The sequence below is a fragment of the Diplotaxodon limnothrissa genome, linkage group LG3, assembly GCF_057381915.1.
Source record: "Diplotaxodon limnothrissa isolate DT_005_m linkage group LG3, D_limnothrissa_male_GT1.1, whole genome shotgun sequence".
In the NCBI taxonomy this organism is placed as follows: domain Eukaryota; kingdom Metazoa; phylum Chordata; class Actinopteri; order Cichliformes; family Cichlidae; genus Diplotaxodon; species Diplotaxodon limnothrissa.
Window position 1 is genome coordinate 62,594,134 of NC_140598.1, and position 20,839 is coordinate 62,614,972.

Here is a 20,839-nt window from a genome sequence, read left to right on the forward strand (position 1 = left end):
TACATAAATTGCAAAAAAGTGCAATAAATTACAAAAAATGTGAAATCGTTTTTGTTTTTTTAACATATATTTCTAGTTAGAGAAATTTAAGAGGCTTATCCCTCAAAACTGTAAATACAAAAAAGTTGCACAAAATAGTTTCCCACCACAGGAAATTTATTTTAAGTGTCTTCATAGTTTTATTTTTGAAATACACCAATTTTTATATACTGCAGGAAAAACAAAAATAAATATTATACTGCAAATTTGCAAAAGAAACAGCTTATGCATCAAAATAAACTATTTCCAGCAGTGCAATTTGAGTCCTCAGCATCCCAGAAACGACACAGAAAGTCATAAAGTCAAACATAACTTTTAAAAACACAAGTATAGGCACATAAGGTCCTGATGGTAGAAAACTACATTTCCGCAAAATGACGTCACTTCCGGTTTCGGGCAGGACATGGCGGACATGTGATAGTTCGTGCTGATGGACGTAGGAAGTGTTACAAACAGCTGATGGATCGGCAAAGCGTGTTTCTGGAATATTATGTTTTTGTTGCTGCAAGTGCTTTTTATGCAGTTTTTGCAAAGCTATATGTGGAAGGAAACCTGACTTAGGACAAGCTGATGGCATAAGATGTAAGTACAACTCCTCTGGTTTCATATGCAAAAATATTATTGCGCTAGCGTACGTAGTTGCAGTGCTACCCGGATTTAAAAATAGTTACGCAAAATGGAGTGTGCCCGCTCCTACCGGCTTTAAAGGGTTAACTGGAACTTGGTTGTATTGGCATGTAATCTGGTTACTTTTAGCTCCAAAAGGCAAACATGGCAGCAGCCAAAATCCAAAAGTTGAGGACCAACAGGTGACATCACTGAGGCTACATCCATGTATGTCCGTAGGTGAAGTTTCTGATTGATGCTAATATGTGTATTTATTTGATTTCAGTATTGTGTCGTCTCTAATGCTGTTTTCTGTGAGACAAGTTTACCGTTTCCTCCAATAGAAAAGCCAAATTTCTGACAATGAGAACACACATACAAACACATTTTCACATCTTAGTGAGGACATCGAATTGACGTAATGCATTCCCTTTCCCTAACTATAATCAATGGAAATGATTAGGGTTAGCATAAACCTAACTGTAACACTAAGCCCAAAACTACATTATGAGCCTCAAAAATGCCTTCAAATTCATCAGGACTGGCATTTGGTCCCCACAAGTGAATGTTGGACCCGCAGTGGTCTGCCCAGTAGCCCGCATAGCTCTGCATGTTGGCCTGCATTGACCACACATGAGCAGGCCCTAAACACCATGGAGATGCGCATGCTCCGAAGGTGTAGCCTTAATTAAGGAAAAGATGCTAGAGTCCCGCCTGAGGTGGTATGGACACGTGATTCGAAGCGATGAGAACTCTGTAGCAAAAACGACTATGAGGATCGACCCAGAAGGAAGCCGGCCTCAAAGCAGACCGAACAAACAGTGGATGGACAAAATCAAGGAAGACATTAAGGGTGTCAACGCATCACCTGAGGACGCCTTGGAGAAAACCAAATGGGAGAAACCTTTGCCGAAGACCAGACCCTGCACCAGCGGGAACAACGCCAGGATGAAAAAGAAGTGAATGTTGGACCCCACAAGTATAGTGGCATGCCAATTGGTCCTCACAAAGATGTTTAAATAAGCATACATGCACACACAGAGTCATGTTTTCGTATCCTTGTGGGGACATCTAATTGACATAATGCTTTCCCGAGCCACTTACTCCAAACCTAACCATCAAAAATAAATGCCTAACCTAAATGTAACCCTGACACTAAAAGCACAAAAATGCCTTCAAACTCCCCACAAGTGTAGTAGACTTTCAATGTTTGGTCCCCACAAAGATATGTAGACATAGTACACATACACCCACAGAATTGCCCTCATACACCCAGCAGTGGCTGTTGCCTTACTGACTTATTCAGTATTTCCCTGACTTCACATCAATTGCGTTTAGTTGGGACCTCTTGTTGTTTCTAACTCTTCATCAGCCTCTGCTGCTCTTTCTCCTCATTTTTGTTTTTTCTCTAAATAATCAGCTATAGACTGCTTCATCTCTGAAACACGCTAACAGCTAAATGGATTGTTTCACGCGTCAGTGCATCAGTGCGCACGCATTGATAATGAAAGTGCCGGCAGAGTGAGTGAAGAGACAAAATGAGCCAGTGAAAAAGTAAAATTACTACTTTCAACCACAATGAGCAGTAGGTTCCTGTACTGGAGGAGCACCAAAGCAGGCACACACACAAATAAAACCTCATAAAATCATACCTTGCACACAAACGCACACACACAAGCTAATTTGAAAGGAAGAGAAAAGAAGAATATATACTCCTGAGCCTGTTGCTTCACATAGATCATTATTAGGCTCTAAATACAAACACATTTTTAGAAAACAAATACATCACTACACTACATTACAGTTTGCTAAAATTTGCTAACCATTAGCCACCATAAACCAGTGGTTGTAGCAGACGAAGTAAATCTGCAGCAGTAAAAGCCTCGCAGAAGTGGAATCAACAGAGGTCAACGTTTTATTTTCTGTAAATGATGGCGTACATTTAAAATGAAATTCTAAATAGTGACACACGATCCTACTTGATACATTCCACTAAATAAAAAAAACTTTAGGATGGAGACGGTCAGTGCACACAGCAATCTGGGCATGTCTTAATAAAAGAGCCTGAGTAACTTCTGCCGGCTGCTCTGAGAGCGATGACACAAAGCAGTGAAGCTGGTTTGGAGCAGACACTTTTTTATTTTCCACCATCTAAATCCATCTCAGCGCTCGGTCCTCTCAGTGCAGCCTTGTAAGAGCTTATTCCACCGCGGGCTGCAGCACTGGGACATTACTAACCAGTGAGCAGATGAGGCACAGCTCCTAATGCTGACAGAGTGGACCCCTGACGGAGTACTGGGATGGAGCAAAGGGAGTAATTTGGGTCAAAAGGCCAGGAGGGAGACAAAGATGCAGAAACATGCTTATATACATACTTTTATACCTTTTGTGTCTTCCTTTGGCTTTTCAGCCTCTCTCCTTATGTTTGTCAGTTGTGCATATTCCATTGAAGGAAAAGTCCACTCTTAAATAACCCTGCTAAGTCTGAATAATGAAACCATCTGAGATTTTCCATTAATATTAATTTAGCTCAGTAAGGTCTTCTAAAATGGGAGTAAAATCCTATTAAACTTGAGCGCAAAACTAAAGGAGACGTCTGGGAAATAAGGCAGAGCTGACAGCAGTGGTAGAACATGTTATTTTAATGCTTTTGGACAGTTCAATTGCCATCTCTTTTTCAAGCTACCTTATCTCCCCAAGCTACATCATACATACAACCCAACAGTGTAATGTGTTTTGTCAGGTAGAGACTAAACCCGTAGCAGCATCATTTACTGTAAAAATCAGGTGGGGAACATCTCTGTTAGCTTTAAAAAGGTATTTGATTAGATCCATAAAAAAAAGAAGAAAAACTTTGATAAGAAATTAAAAGTTTAGCACTTCATGGAAAAAAATACCTCATAGAATCACTTGTGTTTCCATTAGTTATTAAAGTTTTTCTGCTTAAATTTAAAGCTAAATGTAGGAATCAACATCACCTACACGTAGACCCATGCTCTATCTGTGATTAGCTTGACTTTCTTGCATCATGCAGAATGTTTCAACAGTTAGTTCATTCATATGTTATGGTGATGCTCAAGACTTTAAATTGATTTGCATGTAACTGAGTGAAATAAATATCTTATCGCCAAGCAAAACAAGATTTAGCACTTGGTTGAGAAAGCCTTGTTGGCAAGCACAGTGGTAAGGCATTTGTAGTTAGTGTTGTAGTCAGTCACCAAGGTAGCATACATCTCAGGAAGGATTTTGGCAAACTCCCTGCACAGATTTTCTGTAGGTTAAAGGTCTGGAGACTGGCTGGACCACTCTGGACCTTATTGTGCTTCTTCTTTAGCCACTCCTTTGTTGCCTTAGTGGTATGTTTTGGGTCTCTGTCATCCTGAAAGACCCATCCAGGACCCATCTTCAGTGTTCTGGTTGAGGGAAGTAGATTATAGTCTAATATTTTAGGATACATGAACAAATGCCCTGTGCCCAAAGCAGGGGAAGGTGTTGTTTTGGTCATACTCAGCATTTCTCTGCCTCCTGGCTGGGTTTGTAGGGGACCAAATACTTATCTGACTCAGTGACATAAAACTTTAACAATTTTATGATCCTTTTTTATGTAATGCGTCTCACTGTATCTGTCTTTTCTGTCTCTTTTCATTAAAATTAAACTATCATAAAAAATTGAGACTGCTCATTTGTAAGTGAGCAAACTTACAAATTCAAAAGAGGATCAAATAAATATTTCCCCCACAGTAAGTAGAGAGGTTGGACTAAAGCTTGCAACTACTAATACAGGTGAAATAACAATAATATAACACAGTATTCATGGCTGAGGATTACTGTAATTCATACTAGTTTGAATTGTGATGATATAGAAAACTCCTGTGACATGAATAGTATGATAGATGAGCATAAACTCTGAATAGCAAAAACGTTCCTTTGTTTTGGTTGTAAGAGCAGATGGTTACTTACTTGAAAGCTCACTTGTAAGCATTATGTGAGGTGAATTTCCATAAAGCCTGATGGAAGGAAGAAGCAGAGTGTCTTCAAACTGTGATCAGTTACAGTTTCTGTGACGCTGTCCGTGGTGCTGAAATTTGCACCGCTATGAGTGTGCGGCACGTGCTGCTGGTAAAAAGCCTCCCAGACGGCCAAACTGGCGTCACTGTGCGTAACGGCAGTGAGCTGCTGGTTAGTGACAACTGAATGTACGCTGTTTCTTAATTTCATTACAGAACAAATTGAGGACAGAGCCAAAAGCCGCACGTGATCTCGCAAAAACACAACACTGCAGAAGAGTGTTGACAGTGATATAAAACGGAAAGTGTTCCAAGACTGAAAACTGCATAATGCAATAACAAATACAAGCTGGTAGTTTAATACACCACCACATTCTGATGATATGATATTAAATGTGCCGTTGTGTCCTAATGCTAGCTTACATGGTGTGGGTACAGTTCTTCTAATCTGTTTTAACTTATCAAAGAATCCAAACTGTGAATCTGTGAATATATAAATAGTTCATTTTTTTGTTATTTTACAGTAAGCACGTGATTCCGCCTGCATGCTATATGACACGCCACACTGTACATCTGTGCACGTCAGCATCTGTGTGCCTACGCATGAGTGCTTTAGTCCAGGTGTTTGAGCCGCACTGAGAACAGAACTGATTTTTCATCTCCAACAAACAGCGTCTCCCTGACTTGAGCAGCGTCTCCTGCTAACCCGTGATGAATTGGGTTGCATGTGATTCATTGACTTTCTCCTGTGTGAGGATATCAACGGACTTGTTCCTCCAGAGGAGGAGGCCTTACCTCTGGATAACCTCCTGCTCTCTGTATCTATTCCTTCCTTTTTTAAATCTTCTTTTCCTCTCTACCCTTACCATTCAGTGTTGTGGGAGGCACTGTTAGCAGTGGGATCTGGCATAGGAAGCTGTGTGTGTGTGCGTCTGCGTGTGTGTTTGTATCTGTGTGCGAGTGTGTGTGTAGGAGGGGTAATTTGCATTCACTGCCACAGGCGACCTCAGCTTCAGAAGCCCTGAAGAGATGGCCCTTTGAGCTGCACTGAAAGAGACGACGGGTACGTGTGTGTGTGTGTGTGTGTGTGTGTGTGTGTGTGTGTGTGTGTGTGTGTGTGTGTGTGTGTGTTTGTGAGTGTGTAAGCAAAAAGGAGAGAGAGAGAGAGGAGCGGATAGGAGGCAGCAACATACCTCTTAGTGCACAGTGAGCAGTGTGACTAAATGTGTATATGCACCAACAAGTCTATGACTGTGTGTGTGTCTGTTTGCATACATGTGCATCTTCAGTAGCTAAGCCTTGAGGCAAACTGCAGCCATTATTAATCCTCAGACAGCTGAATTCTTCTTCTTGCTGTATGCCTCACAGGTTGCTGGGCTCTTTGATCTTCCTATATCTTCTTTTCTCAAGGTTACTTTATTAACACTTGCAGTGCACTTTCAGTCTGAGAACACGATCTGTTTCTAATTTCCAGGGACACCTAAAACAGAGGTAGATCAGATCTGTGCTCAGCCTGAATAAGGTTTTATCATGATTCGCTTCCATTACAAGTAAAAACACAGTAAACATCAAGCACAAGGGGATCAAATCGACTAATTATAACCAGAAAGTTTGGGATCAGTTTCACTCGTTTCTGTGCTGCCATTCAATAAAATCCTTCAGCAGGACACTACTCCTCTTCTATACTCTGAGCTTATCTCTGTTTCACAGCGTTGCTGAGTAATTTCCCAACACTGTTGGTCTCATCAACATCATGGTAACAGGGCAGCTGACCGTGCTGCCCCGAAATGCCTGACTCAGCTGCTCAAAATGTGAACGATATCAATAAACCGGAGGATTAATTATAAAAGGCAAATATACTGCGAAGTGTGTGGCGATTTATGACTGTTCTCTCCTGCTATACGTTACACAAAATCTGAGCTGTGTTGAGGCTGTGCCAGAAAAACACAGCTTCAGAATCCTAACAGTATAAAGTGGCTTACTCATGGCGTTATCCCAGAGATACAAAGCTGTGGATATGTTCGCATGCACGCAGGATTTTTTTACCATTTGCTTGGTTTAAGTTTAATATTTACTTGTGTTCCAGTTTTCATCAACCAGTATCTGACGTTTTAGTAGCCAGACGCTTATCGTGACACAAAATGAAAACAGGATGAAGTGAGAAGCACTTCATAAAAAGACTTTAAATGTACACGCTTCTTCTCTGGAAGTATTTTTGTTCCTGCTTTGTGACATTTTAACAAGCTAAGAAAAGTAATCAGTTGCTCCTCCAGCGAGTCTTCCTTCCTGCGGATGAATTCTAACCCCGCTGTGTTCGACTGCAGCACGAGAGGGCAATCCTTGTTTTCCTCTGTAGCCTCAATGAGATCAGCACAGTTCTCCTCCGGCTGCAAGTAGTGCTTTACAGAGGAACGCTGGCTATTGACATCAGCTGCTGAATACATCTCAGGCAACAGCGACTATAAGGTGGGAGAGGCCCACAGCTACCCTGCTAGCAGTGACTGCACAAAATAGACTGGGACCATGGACCATGGACACAAGCAAATGCATTATGGGTTTTCCTAGACAGATAATATACTAGGAAGGTAGGAAGTGAGGAACTAGGAAGCTATTAATAAAGTGGCCTGGTAAAATAATATTTAAATAAAAAGGAGATATCATTACATGTGGCTTTAAAACAAGCAGCTTTAAAACAATGCATTACCAACACGAGGTTACTTTTTTGTTTCTTTTAAAAAATAAATAATTAAAAATAATAAAAGATAAAAACATTTTTTGAACAGGTGGACATTTTTCACTTTGAAGAAGCGCCACTGGAAGGAACAGCTTATCGAGTATTTGGGGGTTTTAAACCTACAAAAGGCACACATGTGGGAGCGAGCGTGTTATCACAGGGAATGTCTAATTGATAAGACACGGAATATTAGACTTCATCAAATCACATTAAATGCACTCCATCAATCCCCGAGTTAATTCAGATGATATCCCAGATTGTGCTGGAGCGCTGCTACAGAAGCCAAGCCAAAAGAACATGGATAGTCAAAGCCCGAGAGCTTAATATTTAAGTACTGTTGTAAAGTCAATTCACTCTCCTGCGGCTAAAAAGATCATTTAAATGGACTGTCTACTGCTAAATCCTATTTCTGCCTTCATTGCTCATCCAAAGCATATGGTGATGACTGGGAAGCTGTGAGAAATGCAAGGAGGATGTGGGGGGGGCTGAAGAGAGAGAGCGAGGAAGGAGGGAAGGCAGCAGGGAGGTAAAATGGTGGGAATGTGAAGTGAAAAGAGGAACGATGTAGTAATGCTGGGAGAGGACAGGAGAGGAGGGCAACCATAATGACAGAAAAACAGCAAGATGGAGGAAGGACAGGAGAGTCGATCAAATCAATGACCCACATGAATGCAACAAAACATTTAAAAACACACAGCAGATTGTTGGGATCATGTGAAGTGCATGAGCATGCATACACAGCACAAACATCCATGCACACATTCCCTTTCATTCTCTCTCTATTACAAGCTATAAATAGCAGGAACTGAGCTGCTGCTAATTCCTTCATTCAGAGCCGAGCAGAAAGGCAAAATGCATGCAGTCTTTGATGCACACTCTGACAGGAAGACACAGGAACTAGTAGACGGTTGCCAAGACAATCCCTCCATCCCCTCCTTCGCCTCTATTCCTTCCTTCACATGACTTCAATCTAAAGTCTGTACTCCTTGAATCGCTCTCCTTCCCTGTTTCTCACCCTCTCTTCATTCCGGCGTCCCTCGCTAACTACACCATTACTCCTCAGCTTACTCAAGAGGCTTACCGAAATGGAGGGAGGTGTGTTTTTTCAAAATCATGAAGCACAAGGGAGTTTCACTGCTTTAACCCAGGACTGAAAAACAGGAAGCCAAACTGCAGGTCTTCAGCTGGCTACTTCAAGACTGCTCTAAAAATCAGTCAATCTCAAAGATTCTCAATAATTTTACAGCAGAAATAAACAAAAAAAAACAAACACACAAAGTGAATTGACACTTCAGTTTCTCCAGTAAGTAAAGTAAATGGGTTTAGCTTGTTTTGTTTTTTATGTTAATTAAAAATAACAGTGGCTTGAAATAGCTTCACCTTTCAAACAAAGCTAGCTAGCTAGCACTAATTAGCTAATTAGTGCTAGCTAATGGTGGAGACCTTTATTCAAAACACCAAGATAGCCATGGCCAAAAGACAAACGTTTAAACCTCAAAACATGTGCCCACAAACTAGTGGGTGAGGCCACTCTGGCTACTGCCATCTTTTACACAGTCAAAACTGGAATCATTAGCTTATCTTGCTAATTAGCCTACCAGCTACACCAGCAGTGAAGAAAGCCTAATGTGCTAGACGCCAAAGAGTTCCTTTAACAAAATATAAAAGGTGGACTAGCAGTACGTTAATAACTATATTAAATTGTCATCTTTATTGAGGTTTTTAATAACATTAGCAGCTCTCACCTGCTTTGCACTAAATTTAACAAAAGCAAGTGGACAGTGCAATAAACCCGAGTCAAATATGAATAACTGTATGTTCACTTGTGACAATTATAACAACTGAAGCGCTCAACGTTTTGTTTTGTTTTTTTATCCAAAGAGCAAACTAAGTGAATATTAGCTTAAATGGCTAGCTGCAGCTAATAAAAGGTTCTTACAGACTTCATCTTCTATATTTAACAGTTCTCCTCCAATTTATGTTTTTTATTAACTTCAGAACCATTTTAGTTATTGATCAATATTATGATGTGGTAAATAAACACGTTACAGTAATGAAATCCCTACTTTTAATGAACTGCAGGTGACACTGCCTTTGCTTTCGCTAAAAGTTTGCTCAGTGTGGCCATAGCATGCTAAGAAAAGCTTAGTATTTTTAACTGTTTTTGTATTTTAAATCAACTTTGTGATATAACACCTTGTAATATATGACGCTGTCAAACTGTTTTTTTTTAACACCAGAAAAATCAACAAGTGGTGGGCAGAAATTTGATAAATGTACACTACACATTCAAATAAATCCATGTCTGCTGAGCTGCCAACTGCATCGACTAAAAGTAAAATCGAAGTAAAATTTTAGACTTTGATTTCAAACTTTTTCAAACCACAACCAATTATGGTACTGGACTGCATCCCACACACAAGGTGCAGTTTTACAGATAATATACTACCCAACTGCAGCCCACACGATTTGAAAGTAACAATCCATCACATAAAACCCAGTGAAAAGATGATACTTTTTTGACAGACCCTCTCTGTTTCCGGCAGACGCTCCTTTCTTTTCTCATGCTTTTCCCACCAACTCTACACTTTTTCTGTGCAGATTTGTCTTGTAAGATATGTTAGCCTAAGTAGTTCTGGACACATTTCTAATAACCTTTCCTCTCTTTCAACAGTCCATCAAACCCACAAGCTACACCAGCTTAGCAGTCAGCAATTTAAAAATCTGCTCCTCTTCCTCTCAGCTCATGTCACATAAAGTACTTGACAGTGTAGCAAAGAGTGATGTTACCGTCTTCAGATTTTTGCAAATATCAAAAATGAGACAACCCTTAGCCCTCCGCGGAGATCGTTTGCGGTTTCTTTGCTGACAAGTTGATGCTTTTTGTCATGTAAATGTCAATTATTTCATAAGCTCCCACATTAAAATCAAAATTAAAAACCTAGGCATATAACCAGAGGTACTACATCAAAGGAATCTAGAGTTCATCTTGTAGTATAGAAAATGTTTTTGCCGCTCATCTGAGAGTTTTTATCACTTCCTAAGGGTAAATGTAATCTGATTATTCTGGCTTAACGTCAAGTCAGATACATGTCACACATTACGGTTTACTCCTGCCAATCTCTTTAAGCCCCGCTTCTGTACTTTAACTCAACAGTTAGAAATATAAACGTTCCTGACTTATATGCCTACTTTTTAGCATCTGCATTCGCAGCATTATCACCCTACAACTCTGCACCCTATATCCACCTCCTGACTGTCAATACACATACAGGCAGGCAACACAACACATACACAAGAGTGACTTCACAAATATAACTTTTTAATCCAATTGTGAGACCAGATTTGGAACTTGAGGAACTAGTCTTCAGATTTTTCAACAACCAGCCGTGTGGTCCTGTGTGTTTTGCGATCCTACATGGATGATGGGAACAGTTGAAAGGCAGCGACTGACCCAGGCTGATTCTTTTGCCCTCGCCACCTAAGTGTAAGATACAGCCTTTGACCGAGCAGACCATTCGTTGTCTGCACCACCGTGCCTCAGGACAGAGAACAGAGCAGAGGGGAGCAGACTGAGCGGGAGAACGGGAAGGTGAAACATGAGAGGAGGCAAAAAAGAAAAAAGCAAAGATGTCAGATTTGGTTTGTAAGGGCTGGACCACAGGCTGGATGAGGCCTTCTGTTCTAACCTCCATCTTTGACAATACAACAACCACCTCAAGATGCCTGGCTTAAAATCTAACTCTGCTCTCATTGTGTCCTTGTCTTTTTATTTAAGCCTCTGGTTTGTCTTTCGGTTCTGGCAAGCGCACCCTCATATCAAAGAAAACTTTTGTCAAGTGTGTGTGAGCGAGAAAGACAGTGGATATTTCATCTGCAGAGGGTTACAGGCGCCCATACTGTATGTAACAGCAATTTTTCATTCTAGGGGAAGTGTATTCTGCCTGCAGAAAGATAGTGATCTATTTCCCCTCCTATAATCCCCTTTTCTCTCCCATTTTTGTTCTTTAGAGGGTATCAACCAGGGTAAGGAGGGGGGAGAGGTGACATAAAGAAAGAGATGGAGCAGAATAATCAAGGTTTTTCTGGCATCAGAAGCAATATCTATCCTACATCTACCGCTGCACGCTGGCACTTCTCTCACTTTTTCCCATTATTTATCTGTTTGTTTTTATCTCTTATTTATGCATCTCTAGCCTTTTGACGATGCTGCAGAGGGGCGCTCGGCCACCGTGTGCATTATTGTATTAGTATTGAACCCTTCTTGATGAATCTCCTCAGAAAATTGAAATACTGCAGAATGGGGAGATGTGGGAGCTTGAGCTTGATGCATGGAGATAGATGAAGCATCGGATGTAATAATTTATAAGGCCCCCAGCATGCACCGTGCATCTCTGCCAAAAAGGCACAGCACTGACAACGCTGAGGTTAGCGGTTCAAATCCCAAAGGGTTCTCTGGCAAAACTGACGTATACCCACTTGGAAGGGACTAATTGAACAGCTTTAAAGGCACTTTTGTAACAGCTTATTGGGATTTAACCCCAGCCTACCACCAGTAGTGTTCTTGTGGGAGCAGTGGAGTTTGTCTCATGCTTATCCATACAGTTATTTATCACTGATAGCAATACATGAATGTAGGATGTAAGAATTTCATAACTAATTCATGTGAGTCTTTAACTGTTTCCACAGTGCTCCCTTTCAGCGCTCACCTTCTTGATTGCAGCTTTTGTGAAACTGACCGAGCTTGTGAGGAGCGCTAATTCATACTGCAGACTCTCTGAATAAAGGTGAGCTGAAAGCAACACCTCTAAGCTGGTGAGGAACTGTCACGTAGATGGGGGTAATATGTAATAGTGTGAGCACATGTGAGGTGTTGCATTTGTTATTTCAGGGCAAAAACTGTGCTAGAAAAAATACTCCAAGGGTGTCAAACATAAATCCCACGGGCCAGGATTGGCCCGACAACGACCCATTAGTCGTGAAGAAGGCGTACATTTTGGACTTCCTTCTAATGAACACCTCCCCCATGGCGATTCATTTTTAATTCATAATTTCACACCAACATAAAAAAGTTTGGCATCACTGTCCTAGATCATAAACCTCCACCAGAAGCTCGTCTAGGGTGTGTTTTGTTTTTAACTATTTGTTAAATGGCCAACTTTCAGAAACTAGAAGACAAAGTCTCACATATTCATTGCATCCTAACACAAGCCCTACTGCTAACCTTAGATCAGATGCCACTGATGTGGACACTGGAAAAAAGAACATGTTGGATTTACTTAATTCAATAGTTTTTGCTTTGGCAGCAACTTAAACAACTGAGTTAACTCGACATTCACACATTCACATTCAATAAGCCTGTGCATTTTGTGTTGATAAGGTGACTGAAACATGTTTAGATAAAGTAAGCAGAGCTCATGGAATATTTTAATCCTTCACAATTTTCTCAACAAAGTCAAAGAAACCTAAAATCTTAATGGATTTACAAAACCTCCAGTCCACCCATCCTTTTATCTTTACCAGGGTGGCACGGGGGCTGGGGCCTATCCCAGATGTGATAGGGTAAGAGACAGGGTACTCCCTGGACAGGTCTCCAGGGCTAAAACGCAGAGACAACCAACTCATGGGTAATTTATAATCACCAGTTAACCTAACCCCAATAAGTGCATGACTTTTAACTGTGGGAGGAAACCATAACACCCTGGGAGAACCCACTGCCAACTAGTCAGATTATGGATTTGAACCCTTCTTGCTGTGAGGCAGTAGTGCTAACCACCACGCCTCCAAGCTGTCAATCCACTTACTTAACAAAAGTAGGACAGCTATGATTACACAGCTTGAATTTTCTTTACATTTTGTCCTCGACAGGTTAAACCACAATAAACAGCAACAGCACACGTGTGGTGTGTGTCTCTTATAACTCCAGTGATTTTCCTGCAGTTTCAAATCTCGTGTGATCTTGGGAATTTCCTGAGCCCAGACAACTAACCACTCTTACTAGATCGTATCATGTCATCTCAACAAGAACAAATTAAGTTGTTGAATTGCTTCATACAGATCCTACATGATTTAAATATGTTGACCATAGAAACATGAAACTATTTTGTTAAAATTACAATTTTTTTAGACTTTTGTAAATGTAACAACCACCCATTCCTTTTCTGAGTGGAGATGCTAAAAGGTTTTAAGATGCCTGGTCCTGAGCAGCTACATGCTACTGAAACAGTCACATCTGGGGCTGAAACAAGCTGCAGCTCAAGGCAAAATATACATTTTTCTTCAAAAAGATCAAAGTGCTAAAAAGCTGAAACGGAAACAAATGCAGCAAGTGACTCCAGCTTCAGTTGTCAATTTAGGCTTTTGTAGGTGTTGTGGGTACAATGATGGGACAAACTTTCTTTAAAAAACTTCCTGCTGCTGACTTCAAAGCGATGGTTTCTTTATTCCCTGTGTCTAACTCCACAAAGCATAGCCATAATGGATTGTGTATGCCGGTAAACATTTATAACGAGTTTCCATTTGTGGGCTGCTGAGTCCAGCTACTCCAACTTATTCACCATGAAGGCTTGCTCTGTGTTAACAGCAGCCGACTGCTGAGAGAAGCATGTGATCTGTCTGTGAGCCTGAGGCGGCATCGGCTGCCGGTCCTCCCCTCGCCTCATCCATCGATCCAGCGTGACTCTGCAGGAGTGAGATGAAAACCTCTCGCTATGATTTATGGGATATCATCTGCAGGAGTACCAGTGGAGCTCCTGCCTCCCAGCAGTTGATGAGGAAACTACCTGCCAGACGCAAAAACCAAGACTGGGTCCATAAACCCTCACTGGACTACTTCTGCACTGCAAAGCCTTTATTATAACCTAGTGGTCATTTTATTCCTTCAGAGGTACTAATAAATGGAAACCACAGCAGATCTTAATTCTTATGAATGTTGGACGGCTCTTTGTTTAAAAACCACTTAAAGCAGTTGAGAATGTTTTGAATTCTTCTTTAAAGGTACTTTGCAGGTAGCTTGTTCCAAACAACTTGGAAAACTCATCCCGTTTTTAAGGATTCGGCTCTCTTCTGGTTCTTCATTTAATTTCTCTAACTGACTCCATGATGGTTTGATGGACTCCGTGCATTTTTGTTTTTCTTGTTGCTAAAAATAATTACTTCCACTAAGGAGGTTATTATTTTGTAGTATCTGCATGCATGCCATCATTCTGCCTGTAAACATGATAACTTGAAGGAATTCTGAGAAAACTTGGTAGGGGTGCAGAGTGCGGTCATGTTAATCATCCATCAAAACCTGGCTTCCAGTTCAAGGTCTTCAAGGTCAACTTTATGATTTATTGGACAAAAATTGACAGAAAGCCGTATAACTTTGAAACTAGGTCTATTACAAGTGTGGTTTAAGATTTAAGATATCATGTCACATTTGACCTCTGACCTCTCCTTCAAGGTCAACAGGTTAGCCTAAAAGGTCAAGATGATAATAATGCTATACAGAGCCGTTTGAAATGAAGATTCTTACTGCCATTGTTTGTACTTTCAACATACAGGTATCCAGGAAGTGACATTAAGACATTCTAAACACATCTGACCTTTGACCTCATCTTCAAATGCAAATAAACTCATGAATTGTTAACTTTGCTTCAAATTATACTTTCTTTGATACAGGTCTATCAGGATCAGGAAATGTTATATTATAGTCTGCATCCAATGGCAGGTTACATTTGACCTCTGACCTCAATTTTACATTTTACATCTGCCTTTCTTTTAAGCTGAACCCAAAATGTGTCACATCTTTAAACAAAGTATGAGAACGAATGGCCTACTTGGAAATATACTGTAGTACAGTGTTCTATAATAAGCTCAAGCTATTTACACATCAATACCTATTACCCATTAACCCACTCCTACATAATGTCTGTGTAATCAAAGCAAATATCCGTCATACTTCCCTTATCTGACTGACTTTACTGCACCGCCAACTTAATGTTCTTTTAAATGAACAAATAAACCAAACAAATATATACAAACTAAATAATACAATATTTCCTTAACAGTAAATACCTCCAGAGAGTGCCTTGCCTTCTTGTTCTTTATCGTTCTGGCTGTATGTTTTGGGTCGTTGCCGTGCCTCCCTGAGGCCACCATGTGTTGGATAGAAATGTAGTCTCTATATTTAAATCCAAAAGGTGCTGCAATGCGTCTTTTCTGTAGCAATATATACACAATAAGTTATTTAATGTGTTTAGAAAACATAAAAACCCATTCAGTGATTAGCATTTTCTGCTCAAAACTATTCATATAGTCAAAGAATGTGATATGAAATTACTAAATTAGATGAAGCTGTCTTTAATAAAATATTAAAAAGTGTCATTTTTCATTCTTTCTTTCAATTTGTTTCATTTCTTGATTTTGTTTTTTTCTAAAAGACTGACACATTCAGCAGCATGTTTATTCAGGAGCGCCATGGGATGAATGAAAGAAATGACAACACATGGCTAGCTTTGCAACTTACTAAGCACTTAAATATTAATTAAAGAGCCACGAGTACGCACCAAATGTTAGCATATTTGTTTATCTATGAACAAACACACATTCATGTCAGTGTCCCACTTTCTCCTACTTGCACCGACGGCAGCATTAAGACGTAATTCTGCCAACTTAATCCACTTAAAACCAGAGTTTTTTTAAGGATTCTGTCTTAAGGGTTGCCCTGTGAAAGGATACAAGTACAAAACTCTCAGGAGACGGAGAATTCATGTTTTAAAAGTAAGAAGAAAGACAGTGACAGACGTGGTGTGGCAAGAGAAAATGCATATAAGCTAAAAAAATCTCTAGCCCTAGTCTCCTCTCCTTGTTTTTTATCCTCCTTTCCTCGTTTCCTTCCATCTCCTCCATTGCATGTGTAACAAATGATTTGGAAACCAAAGAGGGAGAAAAGGCAGAGGAGCAAAGACAACGGCAACCCCGGGGCTGCTAGAGATTGCTGAGGCTAGCAATGTCATGCCTGACTCAACCACAGTAAATATAACAGCAGTGATGATGGAGGACGGGCGGGGGAGGGGGTGAAGCGAGCTCATATGGATCTGCAGTTCTTTTTTTCCACACTTGGGATAAATTATGGCACGTGCACCAGGTGGGTATTTGCTGGGATAATGTCTTTCTAACCTGGACGCACCTTACAAACAGTGACCGTGTGGTACACCGACGCCGCCGGGCGCTCTGCTGATTTTTCACATTGATGAATGAAGGTCACTGTGGGGAGATGTTCAGCACCTGTGTGACATTTGCAGAAGGCGCGCTGCACGGGAGAATGTGAGCGAGTGTTTATATGTTTCAGAGTTATGACATTTCCATTTCCACATCGCACATCTCAGGGAAAAAAAAAGTGAAACCTGATGTATAATGCTCTAAATTTGCCCGCGGAGCCGTAAGTGGCAATGATGGGGTGTCGAGGGCTGAGGCTGCGGTGCTGCAGTGGAGAGGCGGAAGGAATGTTTTTGAACTGCGAGGTGGGTAAAAAAAAAGAAATTGAAAGAAGTTCTGATGGACGGGCAAAGAGGGAGACTTAAAAGTGTTGGTGAGAAAGACACACACAGACACTGTCAAGCTACATCATGGAGTATTCTTTTTTTAGCCTCAATACAGATCTTTAGCAACACTTCATTCCTCTTTGGAAAGCGTCCAGTTAGCTTTCAGGTCTTATTTTCTTTTCCAAGCAAAACCCAAAATGCTTACCACTTTGTCTCTATAAAAAGGTGTTGGGAAGCTGTGCAGCTTTTACTCGAGATATAGAAATGAAAGACAAAAATGTGAAGCACAATATCCTCGGCAAGGAGAGGAAGGGAGGTGACGGGAGTCTCCACTTTTCATGTCACACCTGCCGATGAGATGGAAATCTTTCCCCCTTATTGCTCGTACACCAAATAGTCCCTAGACTGACAAAAATGTCCACAGTTTGATCTGAGTTGAGAGAAGAAAGTTCTTGACTGGAAAAAAAAAAGTAAAGTCAAAAGTCACCTAATCCCTTTTCTCATAAAGCTGCTCCAGTCCTGGCCTTTTTGTTTTATAACACACAGAATTGGAGGTACCATAAAAACAGCAAAGTGGTAGTTGAAATGATTTTTGATTCTCCGTGGAGTTTTATATTGTTTCTTTTATATAAGTCCAACCCAGACGCAAGCATAATCCTAAAACTAACAGTCGTCATCTACATTATGTGCAAGGTTGGTATGAAATATTAGCTTAACTAATAACCTTTATACAACCACTCAGACTATCCCTGTAAAGAGTGACTGTTCACTAAGCCCCTCCTCTAAACAGATAAATCATCACTTCATCATCATTTGCTTCTTCAAATGTGTATTCAAAGCAAGTCAGAAGTTAGGTTAGACTGAAACACGAGTCTGAACTTAACACCAGGGCAAGCTAACAATACTGGAAGAGATATTTTTTGCTTTAACTGTATATCTATGGTGGTGTGGGGGGGCACAGATTATTGGCAGATGAAGGTGCTCCTCTTCACCTATAATTGGGCCTTCTTTGTGACTCTCAAGCAATGCTCAGCCAGTCCTCTGCTTAGTCTCTCGTCCTGAGGTCAAATGTCAACTCCACCGTCTCAGTGCAGCAGCTCATGAACCAGTTCTCTGCCTACTTGAGGTTCTGGTCTGAGTGGCTCTCCAGCTCGCACAAGATCACAAAGATCAAGGCTGCTGTAGCCGGCTGAAGTCCAAGAACATGAGGCTGAAGTCAACAGGACGACAGATTAATGTAAAATGGAGGACGCATGGGCTGATTATCAGCAGCTGAACTTTTGAACTATCTGGTCTTTAAGTCTGACGTCATTAGCCGTGTCTGGGCCCAAACTCCGCTGCAGGTCCATAAGTCAAATGAACACTGCGGCATCACTGAGAGTTAAAAACTGTCTAAATTCTTAATAAAATGATCAGCATTGCTGCTCTACCAGGTGTAACAATTTCGTTTGACATCCAGGCATCCATGAAAACAGAATTTATTAAATTTAACAGAGTTAGAAGTTAGCAGAGAGTTAGCTCGCTAGTTTCCGCCTAAACATAATATAGCATGTTCTGACTGAGAGATTTTTGAAACTAATTAAAACGTACAGCTCTGCTGTCACTTCCAACATAAGTCAAGACAGAAAACTAAACAACAGTGACGTTTGCAGGGTTACTGAAGTTTGGCTAGCTGCTATATAATGATGTCTTATGTGATTGCTAGCGACACAGCTATGTTAGCATAATATAAACACAGTGAAGCTGGAGGATGAACGCTAACTTTTTTCCACTTGATAAAAGTTAACGTGAGGGTTCCCGATGGTCAGGGACAAATGCAATCGCATGGCAGGATGCTGTAAACGGACCAAACTTTAGTCAGGAGAACAACGGAGATAATCCACAATACGAGGTTAGTCATTAATATACTGCTGCATGGGCTGAGCTGTACTTACATCATAAGGTTTTAAAAACTGAACTTTGAAATTAATAGTGGTAATAAAAACCGAGAGAAGCCGACAGTGAGTGTTTTTAGGGGCTTGTTGAGATTAAATACAACAAGATATAAAGCGGTAAAACATGTTAAAAACACAGCAGCCTGATGAAACGCAGAGTAGTTTGGGCCCGGAAGCAGGATTCATACGTCATCACTTAAAGACTGAATAGGTGAGGGTACTGTTGCCTAGCAAGCAATCCTGGATCTATCAGTCAGATGGAAAAAACACACAACCAAAAAAACCAAAAAGTAGTTTCTAAAATATATTTAAGAAAACATATAAATATAAAAATATATTTAACAACGGAAAAGACTGTCTTCTACATGGAGCGGCTGTTTGTGCCTGGAGCTTTACTGACTTTACTAAAGCTACAAGCTAAAAGGTGTTGGTTGCAAACACTAAAACAATCTGTCAGTTATCCTCAATCAAACAACAAACTTCACATTTGGCAGCCAGACAAAAAGATGAGTCGGCTTTTTCTACCAAGAACCTGATGTTGCAGACTTAAAAAACACATGTACAGCAGTAACTGTGTGCCTGCTGTGTGAGCATGGAAAGCTCAAAAAGAACGGTACGGTAATAGTAACTAAAGGGTTTGGAGCTTAGTGAAAAGTCCACCTATTCCCTATGCTAAATGTTACCTATCAAAGTCCCACATCCACCAACCCTTCATTTCACCCTGTCCCCACTCACCATCCTCCGTGGGCACGTAGACATTGAGGTAGAGGCAGTCCTCGCTCTGGTTCTGGATGTAACCGGCCGCCACGTCCAGGTTGTCTGTGAACCACACGGGTAGCATTATCTCCGGCAGTACACCGTGAACATTTTGAGGGCACACAGGGGCAAAGAGGGTGGCGTTGCGGATCTCCTGCCAGGATCCCGGGGCCTCAGGTGGCTGAAAACGGCGATCGCCGATAGGCGCCGTGGCGTAGGGCACACCCAGGTACTGCTCCACAGGGCCAAGAATCTCATTGTTCAAGTCCTTCTTGATGCCTCTGAGCTTCCCATAGTTAGTGGTCACGATAGGGTGTTTAGAAGGATCCATCTTCTGGCTCGAGGCTAGACTGAAGAGCAGAATGAGGCCTAGGACGCTCATGAGGCACCAGTCTGTCATAAGGCTGAGGTGGCTTGTCCTTGACGACAAACTCCGCCGACTCTGTCTATTTATAAAGAATGGAAGGGGCTTCATGACTGAGTTCATACCGTTCAGCCACCTGCTTTTAGTCAGTTTGGGAAAACGTCTCTCTTTATGAGCAAAAGTGGATTATATCCAACAATCTGGAAGGTAAAAAACCCTTAATGACTAAAAAGGAGCTTTTTTAGAAACTCGACCAAGACTAAGGGCGCTGAATGAAGGTGAAGTGGAGGACAAGGCAGCTGCTTGGGAGAGAAGGGTCCTTTGGGCTCTGGGTGCCGGATAAAGGGGTTTGGACCTTGGAGTGGGTGCCAGGTCAGTGGTGATTCTGAGCAACGGTGATCCGAAACACTTCCCAAGCCATGGCTCTGTTGCGTTCCATACCTATTCGTCCTCAATTATCCAGATAATTGGATTGATGATGAATTCTGCAGAATGAGACAGAGAAGCAGGGGGGAGGAGGGAAGAGATTTAAGGGACGGTGATAAAGAGAGAGAGAGCGGGGGCGGGGGGAGGGAGGAAGAAAAGATAAAAGAGATTAAGCTTATCTGAAACAGAAATATATTCCATTAAATGTTGTCAGTTCAACATTTTTTCACCTTCAGCTGTTGCCAAGGGACCTTTTTTCTTTTTTTTTTCCTGAAATGAAAGATTTTCTAAATCCAGAGCCAGTGTTGTGGAGATCAAACTAACAAGGGTTCATTTTGGGAGCATTTCATGTGACGATCAACGTGTTTCACTTCACGTCGTTACATCACAAGGCTGAAAATGTTTCTCTCCAACATGGACGGAAGAACAAAAACAAACACAATGAC

At 41.1% G+C, this 20,839-nt stretch overlaps 1 protein-coding gene across 3 annotated transcripts in view; it reads right to left on the reverse strand.

The window, feature by feature from the left end:
• nlgn2a (neuroligin 2a) overlaps positions 1 to 20,167 on the reverse strand; it is a 158,469-nt gene extending 138,302 nt beyond the window's left edge. For 2 of the 3 annotated variants that reach the window (XM_085351073.1, XM_085351072.1), the window contains exon 1: positions 19,583 to 20,167. In XM_085351073.1, coding sequence (XP_085207199.1) covers positions 19,583 to 20,090 — 508 coding nt within the window. In that variant the 5' untranslated portion in view covers positions 20,091 to 20,167. The remainder of the gene's footprint in view (positions 1 to 19,582) is intronic. The other variant, XM_085351074.1, reaches the window with a different exon arrangement.
• Positions 20,168 to 20,839: the final 672 nt, after the last annotated feature.